General features: G+C 39.6%; 1 protein-coding gene across 3 annotated transcripts in view; it reads right to left on the bottom strand.

Annotated features, from left to right (window-relative positions):
* The window catches only part of PDE7A (phosphodiesterase 7A), a 78136-nt gene that overhangs the window by 32458 nt on the left and 28129 nt on the right, over positions 1 to 17549 (bottom strand). For all 3 annotated transcript variants that reach the window (XM_075416058.1, XM_075416060.1, XM_075416059.1), the window contains exon 2: positions 2710 to 2770. In XM_075416058.1, the coding sequence (XP_075272173.1) occupies positions 2710 to 2770 (61 nt within the window). The remainder of the gene's footprint in view (positions 1 to 2709; positions 2771 to 17549) is intronic.

Genomic DNA, 17549 nt, shown 5'->3' with positions numbered 1-17549 from the left:
GGTCTGCTCAAATAAACACCTTACTGAGATACATTTTATTAGTAGATAGAGTCTGTCTGGAATAATAACCAACCACATAAAAAGAAAACCTCTCATGATGCTGCCTAACTTCCCATTAAGTTACAGCTGAGGATTCCTTACAGCTTACTCTGTGAAAGTGTATCAAGATAAATAAAAACCCAAAACCCTCACAATACTGTATGGGAAATGCAATACTTCACATTTCTTGCAAAAAATTCTAATTGAATATATTTATTCTTGAATCCACTCTGATATGAATGTTTCTGCATATCGATGCTTCCAACTGTTCAGCTTTCAGGCTGGTCTTTTTTACAGTCAATTTACAAATACAACAGTAATAAATCTGTAAATAGTTGCTAACTTGTACAGTACAGCATACATAACATTCAGGAAAACAAAGTCATCACCAACAAGTGAGAAAGCAATACAGATTTAGCATACTGATTCAAACATCCAGTGAGTAGTATTTTGTTTGTTTGTCAGTACCCTCCTCCCCCCAGCCAAAGTTAGAAGAGGTCAATGCTTTAAAAGACTTACTGCCTCCAAACAGCTAGCATCATTGAAGAGCAACAAATGCCAGCAAGAGTTGTGCTATTCATAACAAGCACCAATCACATAGCCTAATAATTAATTGCAGTGAGAGAACAAGTGAAAGTTTAATTTACTTAACATCATGTTCTGAATATATTCCAGTTCTGCTTATGAGAATAGTCGAAGCAAGATTTCAAAACAAATGAGGTTTTTCCCTCTGTTCAGGTATATACACCAAGAACCACAGGAAGCCACGCTTCGCTTTCCTCTAGATTTACCGCAGCATTATCACAAACTCTTCTGCAGATATGATGTGCCTAACAGTTAAACTTCCAAAGTAGCAAAAGAAATCAGATTATTCTCCACAGAAATTAAGAACTATTTTCTTACAAACTGTTTCTATCACTAGCAGATTAATTTTAAGAAGATAAAAACACAGACATATACTTACAGTACCTTTAATTCCAGCATAATAGTGCATTTTAAAAATTAATACATATTTCCCCTGCTGTGGAATTAAAAAGTATTCAATTCATAGGATTCTGAAGCAGAAAAAAAATTTTATTTTCTAATTACAGCACAAAACTAATTTAGTTTTTTAAAAAAAAGTATCACAAAATCAAGGAAACGAAACTACCTCAGGCCTGAATTTACTTTCTTATTCTTACGACTAGAGCAGAAAAATCACTTTTTGAAGAAATCTAGCATTCATCCTGCAAAAAGGATGATTAAAAATGAGAAGGTTATTTTAACTTTCAAAAATGAAATAAACCTATTTCCAACAACAAAGCAGCCCAGCAGCTTTTTCAAAACATTTAGAAGCCAGCATCTTCTGTCCCACCTCCTCTTAACCAATCTCCAAATTAATTACATTCTCTTATCAAAAATCCTTGCGTTATATTAACACCTTCACAAACTTAAAAATAAAAATAATTGAAAAGCAAAAATGCAAAGATGTGAAGTCAAAATTGGATTTATTATACTTACACACATGTGCCTACACATGTAGGTTATGACTATAAATTCATATACATACACACATGTGTACACATGAATATAGCTTACAACTTTAAATTCATAGACAACAGTTACAAATTTCTGGGGACTTTAATACATACAATATACAACTAAACTGAAAAGACTCAAGGCATAAAAAGACATGTTCTGGCTGATTTAACTGGAGCCGGTTAAGAATTTATAATCACTAGCTGTTGATGTTCAGTGAGCCGTGCGAGACATCAAGCAAGCATTCAGAGTCCATTTCAACACAAAATCATAGCTCAAGATGGCTTAAATTAAGTGGCATAATTGTGCAGTGAAACAGAGTATATACACAGTCCCCATGCCATCTGCACCACCAGCAGCCTCCAGAAGAGGTGCGAGAAGCACTGAATCTGGCAGCCAGATCTACAAGAGCTTTGCATCTTTCTCCTCTCAAAGATTGACCTCAACTCCTCCTTTTGTGCACCCACTATCACAGAGGGTCTCCCCTAGATGCTCGCCCCTCCCAACACTGTTCTTTTTAATGTGGCTTTACTACAACTGTGGCAACTATCTAGTTGCTACTCTGGAAACATTCAACAGTAAGTTGACTAAATTACTGCCCCTCTCATGCGGCCTTTCCCTTCTCAAGTCTTCTTCCAGGACTGATAACAGAAGTGTTTAAAATCATGTCATTATTTTAAGAACACCTCAAGCATTTCACAGCTTCAGCACTGAAGTTTTTAAAAGTGTGTGTTAACTCTCACACAAATGTTCTTTGAGCTACAGTTTTAACCAGAAGGATACCATACAGAGGTGATAAATTCCATCACAGAAATAAAGATCAATTATGAGTCACTTTAGTTCATGGAAACCTTAACTTCTACTAAACACGTTACATTAATTATAAGATCTTTCTATTTTTTTTTAATAAAGGAGTAGACATCCGACACAATGGGTAACTCACAAAAAAAAAAAAAAAAAAGCAAACAACCAAAAAACCCAAGTCAACATAGAACCACCCAAACTCTTCTAAAGAATCTATTCAGAATATTATCCAGTAGATAACAGAGAATTATAAGTTTAAGAATTCAACACTGAAATATAAAAAAAAAAGACTATCTTAAATCAATCATAAATGTTAGAACTTTGCAATATAGAAACTGGCATGCTTACCTAGCATACGAATGTACAACGCAGTCTGATCAGAGCTGTCATAGGAAATTGCTCCACGTCTCTGCAAAAAAAAAAAAAGGTATATTTTACACAAGTTAGAACTGAATAATTTTTAAATTGAAATGAAAATAAAGTATCAACCGTTCACTTCCAAGATAACTCTCAAAATTAATTTTGGAAACTTGAACATGCATTTTTCAAAGATATATATATGTACACACACACCCCCCCGATATTGTTTCAGGAGTGCACAAAGGAAAGACAGGAATTAGTAGTGAAGAGACTATGAAAAAGAGGACCAACGTGTTAAAAAAATATCCCCCCTAAATTTCTTTCCAGATGCTTAATCACTCCTCACAATAAAAAAAGACACAGAAAAAGATTAAGCAGACACAAAAAACGTGCTCCTCATAGCCTTCTAGAATGTAATACTTCAAACAACTACTTGCAGTTCCTGGTTTTTTTTCAATTTACTTTTACCTATTTCCATCTTTCAAAGCTAAAAGTAGTTTTAAAAGTAGTAAAAACTCTAGTGAGATCATTACTGCAGTCCTAGGAATTCAATCTATATTCTGCAAGTGCAGGACTTGGCTGCCACATGCTACTTGCATTCCACCCACTACTTTATGTAGGCAAATCAAGGTACCACTAAAACAGGATGTAATACATAAAGGTATTTAAAAGAAGATAAGCACATGGTATTTCCCATTTGATGACAGAAGTCCAAAGGAGTCATCAAGCTATCCATGCCTGACACTGAAATACTCCCATACAGGCTCTATATCTTACCTACACAAAACACGTATGTGCCACACACGTTCAGCTAATGCAATAATAGTTATAACCCAGCAGTCTCCCACAAGTGCGGTGAACTGGTCCTCTAATAGCTAAAAACTGGAGGAGTGTTCTCATAGTTCCACAACACTGGCATCAGGCAGTCTTCAAAGTAGGCACAACCTAGCACTCGGCCTTCTGCCACTTCCTAGGGCCTTCATTAATGCTGTTTCTTAACCCTAGGATCAGAGGATCACCTTCACAATCAGACTTCAATTTTGCCAATTTGTTCTTTAAAGAAATAAGATCTTTTTATGTGCGTGCACATTAGAAGACTCGTATGACCTTCCCACGTCCACCACCCTTCTTTATTTGCACTGAGGACAGTGAAGTCCTGGGTGCCACAAAGGGTTATCACACCCCTTTGAAAGCTTCAGGTGACAGCCAGTCTGGAGGCGAACATAGTCACCCATTTTTTCCTCTGTGTAGCAGGAACAACACTACACCAGGGACACACAACAGCCTGAAAATGCACAAGCTCAAAAGACGGGAAACAAAACCATGCTGGGAAACAGGACAGAAAAACAGGTGTTGGACATTGAGAAGAATTCTAAAAGGAGATAAAGAAACAAATTACTTGGAAGGGGCAAAAGAGGCAAAATTACTTATAAATTTCCATCTACAGAGCAAACCCAATACACACAGAGAAAGACTGGAGATAACCTCTATCAGCATGATTTGTACAACTGATGTGTTGACTCCAAACCCAGAAATAACACTTAATTGTTTTAGTATTTTTCATGTTACAAGAAGGAAAAAAACCTTACACCTGAAGTCAGAAAGGTTTTTCCAAAGGCAAGTTAAATATTTAATTATAGAAATGACCAAAGATCTAGCTCCAAATGGGGTCTGGTTACAGCAGTTGTTGTACTATAAGGAAGAACTTCCTGTACAGCACTTACATTGTCTTAGTTTTTGTTCTGTATTTCCTTGGAAAAATCATAAACCATGCAAATAATCCTTCCCTCGAGATATGTTTCATTTCTCACAGCAATGTGCCTGTCCTGATGGGAAAGGCAGCAAAGCATCTCATCAGCCAGAAAATGATGCTGATTTCCCACTAACATTTTCAGATTTCTTCATACAACATACACTTGAATTTCAGCAAATCTCAGCTGAATACATTTTCAGTAGCCTGTTACGTTTCAAAGTTTGGTTTCCTAAGGAAAAAGAGACAATTTATTGTGTGAACTGTACTAATACTACTTCAAAAGCAGGAGGACAATTTCAGCTAATTTTGCTAAAAGGGCAGAGGTCCTAAACATGCTTTATTCATTGAAATTTATTAAATAAAACAGGTAAGAGGAAAGCACCTGTTTGCAAGTTCCACCAAGGGACAGATACAGGGTGGGTGATGGGTGGCCGGAACTCATACCTTCAGACCAGGCAAGTAAGTGAGCTATGGCTGGACAGTCAGGAGGACCGTGGTGGGCAGTCGGAGACAGAGGAAGGAGCTAATGGCACAGAGGCTTTTAGCAACTTGTGACAGGTTAAGTAAATTAAATAATACTGTGCTCATTCAGGCATGGATTGCTTTGTGTCAGCTCATGCTCTGAATAGGTAACAGACTACGTACCGCAGGTTGAGGTACATCACCTATTTTCCCACTTCACATAATACCGTCAGCATATTAGTTATGCTACCCCCTACACTACTCTTAAGAATATACAAGAAAAAGCAAAACAAGAGAAGTAGTTTAATCCACCCTGCCTGTGGTTCTTTAAGATACTCTGCTTTCCACTTTAAATTTTTTTCCGTTTTTTAAATCCAGCAAACAAAGACCAGATTTAATACATCAGCTTTTATTGAGATGTGAACTGTCACATGCAGCAAATTTGTAAGCAGAAAGGCAAGTAAGTCTTGAACTAAAGTTCAAGCACTCAACTGTTCAAACAATTTAATTACGAGGAATCTACCCTTGGTGACCACCAAAAATGCCTCCTCCCTCATTGCTAATCAAAGGCCCCCTCTCTGTAGCCTACACCAAGATATCAAGACTATACTTACACTAAAAATATACCTTACTTACACAGTCGAGGTGACTGAAGCATCCATTGTATCAGCCTAGTTACAAACCTTGGCTAAAAACTTCACAGACAGAGCTTGGCTTCTGGCACTTCAAAATACCACATTACTGTTAATACTGTTAACTCATTTAGCATGAAATTTTATTTCTAGATCTCTGCCACCTCTGTGGTCTACCTGAAGCTTTGTATCTGTCAACAACCTTAAAGCACGTTGAACTCCTTGACCCTCTGTACAAATCTCAGACAAATAAGCATCATTCCAACAGGCAGACAGAATTACTCCTGCTTAAACCAAAGACAATCCTCACGTGTTTTGGCAGGTCTCCTTTTCAAGCACAAGGACAACTTGGTCCAGTGGGAATACCTGCTGGACTCCAAGTGATTCAACAGATTCCTCCAATGATCAGGTGAGGTCCCTAACTACTCCTGCTCCTTTCCAGACATGAGCACAGCCATCTGAACTGGGTGGGCTGGTTCACTTCAGCAGTGAAGACAGATGTCAGAAAGATGACTGGGAAAGATTCTTTCCACTGGACTTCCACTTTGAAAACATCACCTTAAATTTCAGTTTCATATTAGACTGTCATTTATTCTTCTAAAGGGAAATACAGTACGAAAAGCTTTCATTTCTCCTCTCTTCTGTCGCATCTTTGTAGAAAGTGAAGACATTCAAACTAAAGCAGAAGACTCATTAATGCTTTAAGAACAACAATGATACAAGGACTCCACAGAAACAGGCGAAGGGAGTATCTACCAAAAGACAGATTTAGGTCAGATCTTTCTGAAAGTCTTTTTACAAGAGTATAGGAAGTTAAAGGCCACGCAATGGGAATGACATACCAAAATAGCACATCAATGTATCTTCAAAGCGAAACCGCTTCAGTGATGCTAGGGAGCACAGCATATGCACACAACACTTGGAAACGGAGCACCTGCTGATGTTTGTGCCAAACAAACATTTCCACTGATGTATCAGTTTTATCACAAGGACTTCCCAACCCAGTTCAGAGCAGAGCACCAGCACTACTGTTGTGCACTTCATTTTGGCAAGGGCCAGCTAGGCAGCTTTTGGACTGTCAAGTGAAACAACTGTTGGCCTCATTCTGTAACAGCAGAAAGAAACTGGTAGACCTGTTGGCCTTCAAAATTCGGTACCTCCCACCAGAAACAACCATCTATGCTTTTTGTTGGAGTATACAACCCTCATTTTGTCACTCAGTTGTTAATTCAGGGGCTAGGAAAGAAGAGCCAGAGGACAGAAACACAGCTGGTCAGCTATTTTTACCTATCTTGCCGAAGTTATTTGCCCACCAGTTTCTAAATACTTCACTGGAGTTCAAAGCAGTATTTTGAAAGTTTATCAAACTAGTGATAAGAAAATGTAGTTAATTTCAGGAAGGCAATACTAATCATCAATAAGACACACACACCCCCCCTTCAAATATCTGAATGTGGCAATTTTAATATTGTCTTCCATATAAAGCCATTTCACATGATCCTCTCCCAACATAGATGGCAATCATTTATAAACTTAGCTATTGTTTGAGTGATAGTTATCAACATCAGTGTTACATACATATAACGAGCATCTGTAAGGTATTTTCTCCAGATTTACCCAAAGTTTTATCAACATAAAAACTTCAACATTTAACAAAAATATACACAACAAAAGCTTAAAAAATTGATCAGAACAGAAAGCATAGTCAAAACAAGCATCAGCGATTGACTTAAGCGAGGACAGAAACACACAGGTATTATCTTCAGAAACTAAACCAGAATGGCAGAAGGACTCAAGAGCAACTGCAAAATGGGATAATTGGATGAACACACAAAAAAAGTTCTTTAAAATAAACAACCATTAGCATGTTTAAAAACGCAACCATAAATAGCAGAGGTTTTCATGCTTTACCTGTATTATGTCAGCTACCTGGAATTCCTGTTTTTCCCAGTTTAACAGAATCTTTGACCAAACTGAATTAGAGATAATCCTTAAGCGGGCTTTTTATGTCAAGTTTCAGAAAAACAGTAATTTGGCAGTAAAATGTGGATGATATACTAGGCTAACATACCAGCTGTAAAACTTTGGCATTTAGGATCTGCCGTCAGTCACAAGTGAACATCCAGGGTATTCCGGTCTTTTTCTTGATATGACAAAAGTTATCACCAGTGCTAGCAACTGAGCCTGACCATTTTTGCTTTTAGTAAATTTAGAACTGCGTTATTGGCAATCACTGAAGTGTATGGCCATGGATACCTAGCAAAGCTTGTTTTCACAACAAATTCAAGTTCATGTTTGTTCAGATTCTCCTGTTACCTGCAAAAATATGTTAAAATTGTGTATTAATTAAAAAAAAAATCTATCTATATATAAATGAATGAACTCTGAGTCTTTTTCCCCAGGTTCCCTCCAACGATTCTGGCCCTCCTTCACAATCCTCAACTTAAATTTGTTCCTCCTTCTGGAATTAACTCCACACTAGGCAGTGAGCTATGCTGAGCAGAGCCTGGTCCGATCTCCAGGCATCAATCCCACTTATATTCACTACCACAATACGCATTGTGGGTATACTCATGTGCTTTAGAGCAAGAGAGAAGGAACTCCTGATTTTGTCTGACCCTAGCACAGATTTTTCAGAGCACTGCCACATCTCCAATGAAAAGGCCACAAAGTAAGTGAAGTAGCCAGTATTTCACCTCAGCAAACAGATCTGGTATTTCCACTCCTGTAACCCTGAAATCAACAGTACAAAAAGGATATCCTGTCCAGGAAGCAAAACACGCTAATTTGTATTATTCTCACTATGTTTAAAATTGATTTCCTTATTTCCACAAAGCCTTTAAAGCACTATAAAGTTGAAGATCTGTTAGCAAAGGAGGCAAGCTAAGCCCTGCCATTCAGAAGCCATTTCAGACCCCTCTTCCCTGTCTCCTAACCCGCACTGCTACAAACGCACTCTTCCCACTTCAAGGCAGAGCTATGAGATCACGTACCAACACTCACGGAACACAATCTCAAATGGCGAACGATGTGCTTCCAAGACAGATTACATTTAAAAAAGAAAAAGCAAGCGCTCGTGAAGCTCCCTAATGACTTGTTTTCTCTCGGGCTAGTTATAAACCCCGCCAGTCAGTCAGAGCAGAGTGACAGCACTACCTTCGCGGCGATCCATCTGACGAGGGTCAGCGTCAAGCACCAGGATCAGCGCAAGTCCCAGCGGGTCCCCCCTGGGGCCTGCAGTGCGATCCCCCCCTCAGTCCCTGGGGTCCCGTCCGCCCCCAGGGTCTGCAGCGTGACCCTCTCCCCGGACCCCTGGGGTGTGTGTCTGTGTGTGTCCCTGCCACCACACAGCAGCCACCTGACAGCGCAGCGTACAACCAGGGGATGCGACGAGTAGTAAACCCATCCGTAAACCCTGTGGAAAGGCCAGGGGCAGTGACAGAGCAGGGCTGCGCGCTTCCATACCGCAGCAAAGCCGGCCAGGCCAGGCAGCAGCGCTCGCACTGGGCGGCCCCAGGATGCAGCTGAGCCGTTAAACACCGCGAGGAGCACGCTTCCAGCAGGTCTCACCGCGGCCGATGGTCACGAGTTCCTGTCATCTCTGCGACCCAGAGAACTGCTATGGACCGAACTTCAAAACATACTTCAAGGTTGCTCTTCTGGCAGCTTACTACAGATAACGTTAATGCACTGGATCAGTGCAACCACTGAAGCCAGTCATGGCACTCCCGTCCCCTCGCCAGCCCGCCGAACCCAAGCCACCCTCCTACGGCCTCTCCAGCCGCTGACGCCCGTGCTGGCGTGTCCCTTCGGTGCACGGCTCCAAGGCTGAACCTGCCTGCAGTCCCTGTCTCCCGGCACTTCCCAGGGCTGGCAGGCAGGCTCGCCTGCCTCCTCTGAGAACACGGATCGGGCAGCCAAGCAGTCCCGTACGTGTGGTGCGGCTTTGCAATTCGCTTCAACTTCTATCATCTTAAGCTGACAAAATATGTTTCATTTCAGAAATGCAAAGAAATCTCAGATAGTTTGGGGGGGAAGAAGAAAAAAGCAGCTATGGAGGGAAAAAAGGAACAGTGTGAGGTATTTAAAAGGATGAAGTCAAACAATTGAAAGGAAAATTGTATGAAGATTCTGCTCTTCCTGTAATTATTCTTATTATAAGAAGATCATATTGTAAATTCCAATATGTGCACAAAATACCAAAGTTAACACAGGTTACCAAAGGAGTAACTTCAGCACTGAGAAATTAATCTGCTCCTGCCCACAGGAAAAGGGGACACATACTGCGGTGGATGTTTACTGAATGAAGGAGAAGACTCAGTAACTGGGACAGGCTCTTCACTGTTTTATAATACTATTTCTAATATTTGTGCTGGCTTTTAAGCTATAACCATGATCTCGGCACCAGCTGCAGGTTCCTACAGCACCATTCCATTCCAAACACGCGTCATCTGCTCTGTCCCCTCCCTGTGCCCCTGAAAATCCATCAGATCAAAGCCATAGGCAGGAACATTCGGAAAGGACCTTCTGGTACCTCACTTAATGAAGACAGCGCTTATCTAAATGTCTGTCAAGTTCCACCCAAGATACAACCTGTCACTGATGCAGATTTAAAACACTGCTATCTCCAAACATTTGACAAGGTTAAGACACCCTGACAACTAGTCATCACCAGTCTGATGTTACTTTAAAAAACCAAACCCATGATAAATGGCATCAGGCTGTAACTGCATCGGCAATTTGGCACAACCAGAGCAGATCAAAACACAGCTGCTGCCGAGGTCTTTACACCTACATGATATGAAGCCCAGGAGGGTTTTTTTTGCAGGCCGCATTTTGTCAAACTTCCTGAACCGGACCCTACCACAGGAGGTTCAAAGCTACCAAAAATGACCGGTAACAGGTCAAACCTCTGCAACCCTGTCAAGGATCAGAGTACATTTGGTGCACACAAGGAGTGGAGTGGCTTGGTTCCTTCTGAAAGGAGCCTAGTTAGCACATACCGAAACCACTCTGGGAAACAAACAAACAGGCATGATGAACAGGGATAATGAGGCGATTTGCTTCAAGACTGAACTCTCCTCCAAATAAAACTAACACAAATAGCCTTATACTCTTTCAAAGGTCAAGCATTTTTCTCCATCACCACTATTTTCAGTCCCTGATCAGTCTGTCTTCTCTGTTTTCCTGTCTCAAAACACATGAAGATGTTCTTGGAGCATGTGGATGGTCTCATTTCGGGTGCATGGAGCAAACTTTTATTCCACCGATGTGGGCAACACATGATCTTGGAAAATACAGCAATACAAAGTAACCATCCTTTCCTCTTTTGTCTTCCAATAGTAAGTGGTTTAATTAATTAGCCTCCTCTTATTGAAAGTTTTTCTTAAAACTATTGTCTCATGCATAAGTTTAATACCAGAAACAGAAATAAAAATATCTGCCCATCTGTTAAGCACCACTACAGCATTATTTGTTTTAAATACAGCTTGGAAATTGAAAGATTGTTTCAGAAATAGGATTTTGAATTTGGGGACAAAGGAAGACCAAAAATTGCACTGGTTTAGAAGAGAAGTATATGAAATAACAGAAAAGCTGAAGTGCTTCTTTTGGGGAAAATACTGCTTTAAATAACCCATTAACAATTCCAAGGTGAAATAAATTACGTTTTACAAGTATATGAGAGAAATTATTCAAGGTCATTAGCAAGTATGGTAAAGCCTCAGGTATAAGTCTACACAAAAATAAGATAGTACTAAATTCCCTCTGTGATAACATACTACCTACTACGCTATCCAAGTTCTGGGAGTGCAACCAGTGACCCTAGGGCTATGGACATCACCATCAGTCTCAGCTTCATCTTGAAATGTAGGAGGATACCAGAAAGAACCGCTGTCATATACTGCATTTTTTCTCTTTCAAAAATTATATAAGTTCTTAAGGCTGTTTAGTTTTCTTTCTTCTCTTTCTTCCCTGCTTTTTAGCAGATTCTTTTCCAGTTTTTCCTAAAATTCATTGCATGCAGAGATACTGTGTTTGATAAGGCAAGACTTCTAGTACTTAATACTCAAATATAGCATACAAGTCATTATCTAGTTCCTCTGCCCTTACCATCAGCTTGAAGTACAAGTGCAACTGCTGTCTCTTACCCTTTCCAAACAAAGAAACATAAATATCCCAATCACTTCAATGTAAACTTAATGATATAAGGCATTGTAAACGCATTTAAGCAGCCAAAGGCACGTTTTGTGAAAATTTTTGCATTTGCCGAGTAAACTTTTCTGTTTAATTCCTTATAAGACAGAAATTCATTATCAATACAGCAGAAAGCACCTGCGGTCTTGCAACAGTTGTAACAAAGATTCCACTACGGAATTTGCTAAAGATACCAGTTTGCTCTCACTGCAAAACCGGCATCACATGGGACCAGCTCCCACCCGTTCAGAAGTAACTTCCCATTAATATGCCATTGTGATTTGCAAGGATCCAATTATTTCCATACACACTCCTAGAGATCTGCAAGGCTCCACATGGAAACCCAGTAATTTCTATTAGCATACTCTGTTATTTGAAGTACCAAGTACAGTATTCCCAATTTTACTTGTATATTTCTAAATACCCATCTGCCCATCTGTTCCAATCCCTTTACCTTTTTTTTTAAATACATTTCACCAGTCCTGAAGAATGACTCAGTGTTGCTTTACAAACCTCAGTAACTACTGTATCTACAGAAGTGTCTTTAAATGCTCCCCCTCAAAAGCATGTCAATAATACCTACAGGAAATCCAGAGTTGAAGCAACAGGACCATATTTCACAGACGTAATTGGGTCTCTCATGACGCTCCTGTTCAAATGCAGGAGGGCTCCATCACCACATGATATTTATGCAGAAGTTTGAGGCCCATTGCTAACCACTCCTACTTTCTGGAATAACCTGATTTCACGTGCATGCACTTGTACACCTGGCCCAGAAATCAGATCTCCATGGAGTCTCCTTTGCCCTTCAAACACCCCCTTCCAGAACAGGCACAGAACAGTGGCTTGTGGCACGCTGATTTCTAGGATAGATTACTGGCTAGCATCGTACTTGTTGTGGACCGATCAGGGAACTTCACTGTATTTATATTAACAGCATATAAAGACAGCAGAGAAATAAAAGCCTATCATCTACCTATTCATCAGTACATAGTGTAAAAAAAAATCCACTGCGCTAAAATCATTTCCATCTTTTCTTCACTTTTCTCCCTGTCATTATCCATCATGTGCGATCTCTCTCTCCAGCAGACTCCACTAACAAAGAATAATTAAATGGTAATCTGTGAGAATTATTCTTGTAACAAATGTGGGTAGCTACTGCTGCAGCCCAACCCAAGCACTAAACACTGCACTCCAGGAAAACAGGAGAATACACCATTATTTTTACCAATACTGAGACCAGACATTTTAGAATTTCACAACGTATACACAGTGACCAACTTTTACAATTGCTACTTCTGTTTATATAGTAATTTAAAATGTTATCTAAGCATTTTACTTTCAATTCAGCTTTTTATTTAAAACATTTATTAGCCTACGTTACAACAAGGTGCAAGATTCCAGCTATTCTAGCTGCTTATTAATAAAGCTACGCATCAGCTAGCAAGCAAGAAGCAAACATGAAAAAATAAAGAAAGTTAGCAAAATACACGTTCTTTACTACATAGAAGTCACCATTACTAGTTAACTCGTTGCAACTAAACTCAAAAGGCTGACTGATCTTAAACCAAGGGCTTAGAACTCCAGAATACAAACTTCCAAAGCAAAGGACGAATATAGATCCAGAAGGCAGAATTTCCAATTTCCTTAAAGAGCATTTTTAATTTTCATAATCTTCCATTTCAGTCCTCCATAAGATAGAATGAACCCTCTCTCACCCTTGAAACAAAAGTATCCAATCTTAGCAAATGAAAGGAAGCCAAAACCCTACATTTCTGTATCATCACTCACTCATCAGCTACTCTAACATAACAGAAAAACATCAGGACCATCCTATGTGCACTGCATTTCCAAAAAGGTTAAGAGGTATTCTGTATTTTATAAACAAATCACACAAATCTTTGCCAAAGCAAGCATGTTACTAAACATTGTATTTCTCTGATGGCTGTTTTTAACCTTTCATCTGCAGATGACACCAAACTGGGCAGGAGTGTCAATCTGCTGGAGGGTAGGAAGGCTCTGCAGAAGGATCTGGACAGGCTGGATCGATGGGCTGAGGCCAGCTGTATGAGGTTCAACAAGGCCAAGTGCCAGGTCCTGCACTTGGGTCACAACAACTCCATGCAACGCTACAGGCTTGGGGAGGAGCGGCTCGAAAGCTGCCTGGCAGAAAAGGACCTGGGGGTGCTGGTCAACAGCCAGCTGAACAGGAGCCAGCAGTGTGCCCAGGTGGCCAAGAAGGCCAATGGCATTCTGGCTTGTGTCAGGAATAGTGTGGCCAGCAGGAGGAGGGAGGTGATCATGCCCCTGTACTCAGCACTGGGGAGGCCACACCTGGAGTACTGTGTTCAGTTTTGGGCCCCTCACTACAAGAAGGACATTGAGGTGCTGGAGAGTGTCCAGAGAAGGGCAACGAGACTGGTGAGTTGTCTGGAGAACAAATCTTACGAGGAGCAGCTGAGGGAGCTGGGGCTGTTTAGTCTGGAGAAGAGGAGGCTGAAGGGGGACCCTATTGCTCTCTACAACCACCTGAAAGGAGGTTGTAGTGAGGCAGGTGTTGGCAACTAGTGATAGGTCGAGAGGCAATGGCCTCAAGTTGCACCAGGGGAGGTTTAGATTGGATAATGGGAAAAATTTCTTTACTGAAAGAGTTGTGAAGCATTGGAACAGGCTGCCCAGGGAAGTGGTGGAGTCTCCATCCCTGGAGGTGTTCAAAAAACATGTAGATATGGCATTTCAGGACATGGTTTAATAGGCATGGTGGTATTGGGTTGATGGTTGGACTTGATGATCTTAGAGGTCTTTTCCAACCTTAATGATTTTATGATTCTATCTTATTTGCTCAACAGCAATCATCTGTTATTTTGAAGATTTAAAAAATGGTACCCTTGTTACATGACAAAGTACCACTGGGGCCTCAGACTGCAATCCATTCACTAAAGACAGACTCTTCTGCAGGCGAGATGCAAGAAGTTGAGTTTTAGCTGCTCTGAGTTACCATGTTTTTTATTAAACACTCCTTCCACAGTGACTGAATGGTATATTGGAAGCAAATAAAGAGTAATTTAAATTCCTGCATACTTCACATATTGAAAGTAACTCAGCTATGTAAGTGAAAACAGATGAGCAGAAGAACAGCAATATGTGACAAAAAGCTATCATTGTTTTAGACTTTGTAATAAAAAAATTTATGTTCTATTTCTAAAGCACATCCTTTGAACACTGAAAGCCTACCTTACTGCCTTTTATTTAACTGGAAACCTAAATAAAAAATACGGAAGTTACCATCTTACAGAAAGACAACATCACAAAATTGGCAACACATCACAACACCAGAAAAGGAAATTACAGAAATTTAAGTCATAGTAGTTGCATCTTATAATTCTTCATAAATTATCTACAGAAAATGCAAACAACACAAGAAGTTTGTCCTCTAAATTGAAGTCTTAAGCTTTTTTCCTTGAAGAGAAGCTTCTCCAATAACTTTTGTTCTTATATGAACACTACTTATATGAGCTTCACAGCTCCTAGAAGCATGTGTGGGGAAAGAGGGAGCACAGGAAGCAATCAGGGCCTCTCCAGACAGCAGCTGTATGTACGAATTTCCACAGATGTGTCTGTCTAGCTCATGAACTAAAGAAGAGAGCAATGTAGTGCACTGAATGAAGGCTAAAAGGCATACGGGCAGGGTATGATGTGAGCTGCTGCTTTTGACTTTCTCCCTGGATCCTCTCTCATTCAGACATGAAAAGCAATCAGAAATTAACAGATTCGAGTATTAAAAAAAAAAAATAAAAATAAGAGCTTCCATTTGGCTCCCAAGTGATGGATAAGCTCCCATAACTTTGAGGGCTCAACTCCATGTAAGTCTCAAACATCTGCCTGCCTGGTTCTTGACCAGCAAGTTTTTGCTACTCCAGCACTGCTTAACCCCCTCATGTACACTTTAAATACTTCCTACAAAGTGAACTGAAGAGTAGCTTACACAAACCTAAAATACCAACATCTATTGAGACTCCCCAGGCAACACAACTTCCACTTACTATAAGCAGATATTTATGCAAGACATGTTAGAGATCATTTTCAAATTTTATTTTAAAAAAAAGCTAAGAGTTCCCAGAGGAAAAACACATTTCACCATTTTCCTTGGCGCACAGGCATATGCTAAAGTTCAAAAAACACACTAAACATTAAAAAGGCAATAATAAAATCATCTTTGTTTCTGGTTCCTTGGTAGCCATCACAAAAACATGAAAATATTATGTTGTCAAAAAAGATTAAATTTCAAGGGCCAAGCTGGAAGTTTCACATTAATAAATTAAGCAGAGATGGCAACAGAACATCTGAAATAAATCAAACCTCGTTGTTCTTTTCCTAGTCTGTGATCATTTCCATTAAAATAACTGAATGACTACACAGGACAAACACAGAAACTGATTACACCATCTGCTGTCAATTCCACAAATCAATAGTATTTTATTTATAATACGATGGCATTATAACGAAAATATTAATTCACTTAAATAGTCATTGCACAGTTTATAAAGATTAAAGAAATTCAAAGAAAGATCACACCTGCCATGCCCAAGCATTTCACAAAACAAGAAAAAGACATACCTAAGAAGCAACACATAGTATCTGAAATACAAGAAAGGTAAGAGCAGTTACATTGGCCAACTACATTCAACTTCTTTCACCTCAAAAATCTAACATGTTCAGCTTGCAAATAAAACCCCATTAGCTGAGTGAGTTTCTGCTACAGCCTTCTTTCCAGAGAAAATTCATCTGGAGAGTCGTCTGCACTAAACACCTATTTCAGAACTTGCTTATGCACCGTACCCATAAATGCTTGTAGTCTTCCATGCATTTTCTCAAGAACTAATTAAACCTATGCCCATTAAGGTTAAGCTGAGCAATTTCAACTGAACTGGTTAAGCAGACCAATTTCAGCTGAACTGGTTAAAGTCTGTAAGGCTCTAATGAGACACTAAGCTGAAAACTCTAACCTTCCAAACACCACAGTTCAACACCTGCCATTGCAACACCTTCCCTCGCTTTCCAGGCTGCAATGTATTATTGCTACCTTCCCATCTTTTATTTTATTGAGCTACCAACACAACCCTGGCTTACATACTTGCAAATTCTCTTTCTCTGACCCGTAGCAGATGCAAATTTCTTCTAGTGAATGCCTTGAAAACTTGCTAATAAAGTTTAATAAAGGTATTTTCATGCAAAACTGGTATTTTTTAGACATTTACACATTTGTAAAGCAGTTATTGTCTTCCATTAATATTCTATTAGCAGGGGGGTGCCAGCAATCCATGCATCCAGACTTTTCATCAAAAACCCAATTTCAGCATCTCACCCATCAGACATAAAGCTGACCCAGTAACAGAGAGCACTTTTCAGTAGTGTTGTGGCTTATGTCTGCAGGTGTTAAACTGAAAAAGAGTACTGTCTTTGAGACCAAAATGCACTGGAAAGGTTCAGCCTTCTATTAGAGACATGTCAGCATACGATTATTTTTTTGGTGGGGGGGATACAAAGAAAGAGTTTTTGTTTTAAGTACATCAGTACTAAGAAAGAGATAGATGCCAAAGAAACAGAAGAATTACAACCTCAAAACTAATACAAAAAATTCCCAGGCAAAAAATTCCATATGACTATTACAGAGAGGTATGGAAGGAGGTATGGAAACACGCATATATAAAGAAAGTGTTCTATTAATAGATTAATACATTTTTGATAGACTTCACAGCTGACACATTGACATAGAAAAAAAGATA

Source organism: Opisthocomus hoazin, chromosome 3, assembly GCF_030867145.1.
Source record: "Opisthocomus hoazin isolate bOpiHoa1 chromosome 3, bOpiHoa1.hap1, whole genome shotgun sequence".
Taxonomy (NCBI): Eukaryota; Metazoa; Chordata; class Aves; order Opisthocomiformes; family Opisthocomidae; genus Opisthocomus; species Opisthocomus hoazin.
Note: the sequence above shows the minus strand (reverse complement) of the source record. Positions and strands in the feature narration are given on the sequence as shown.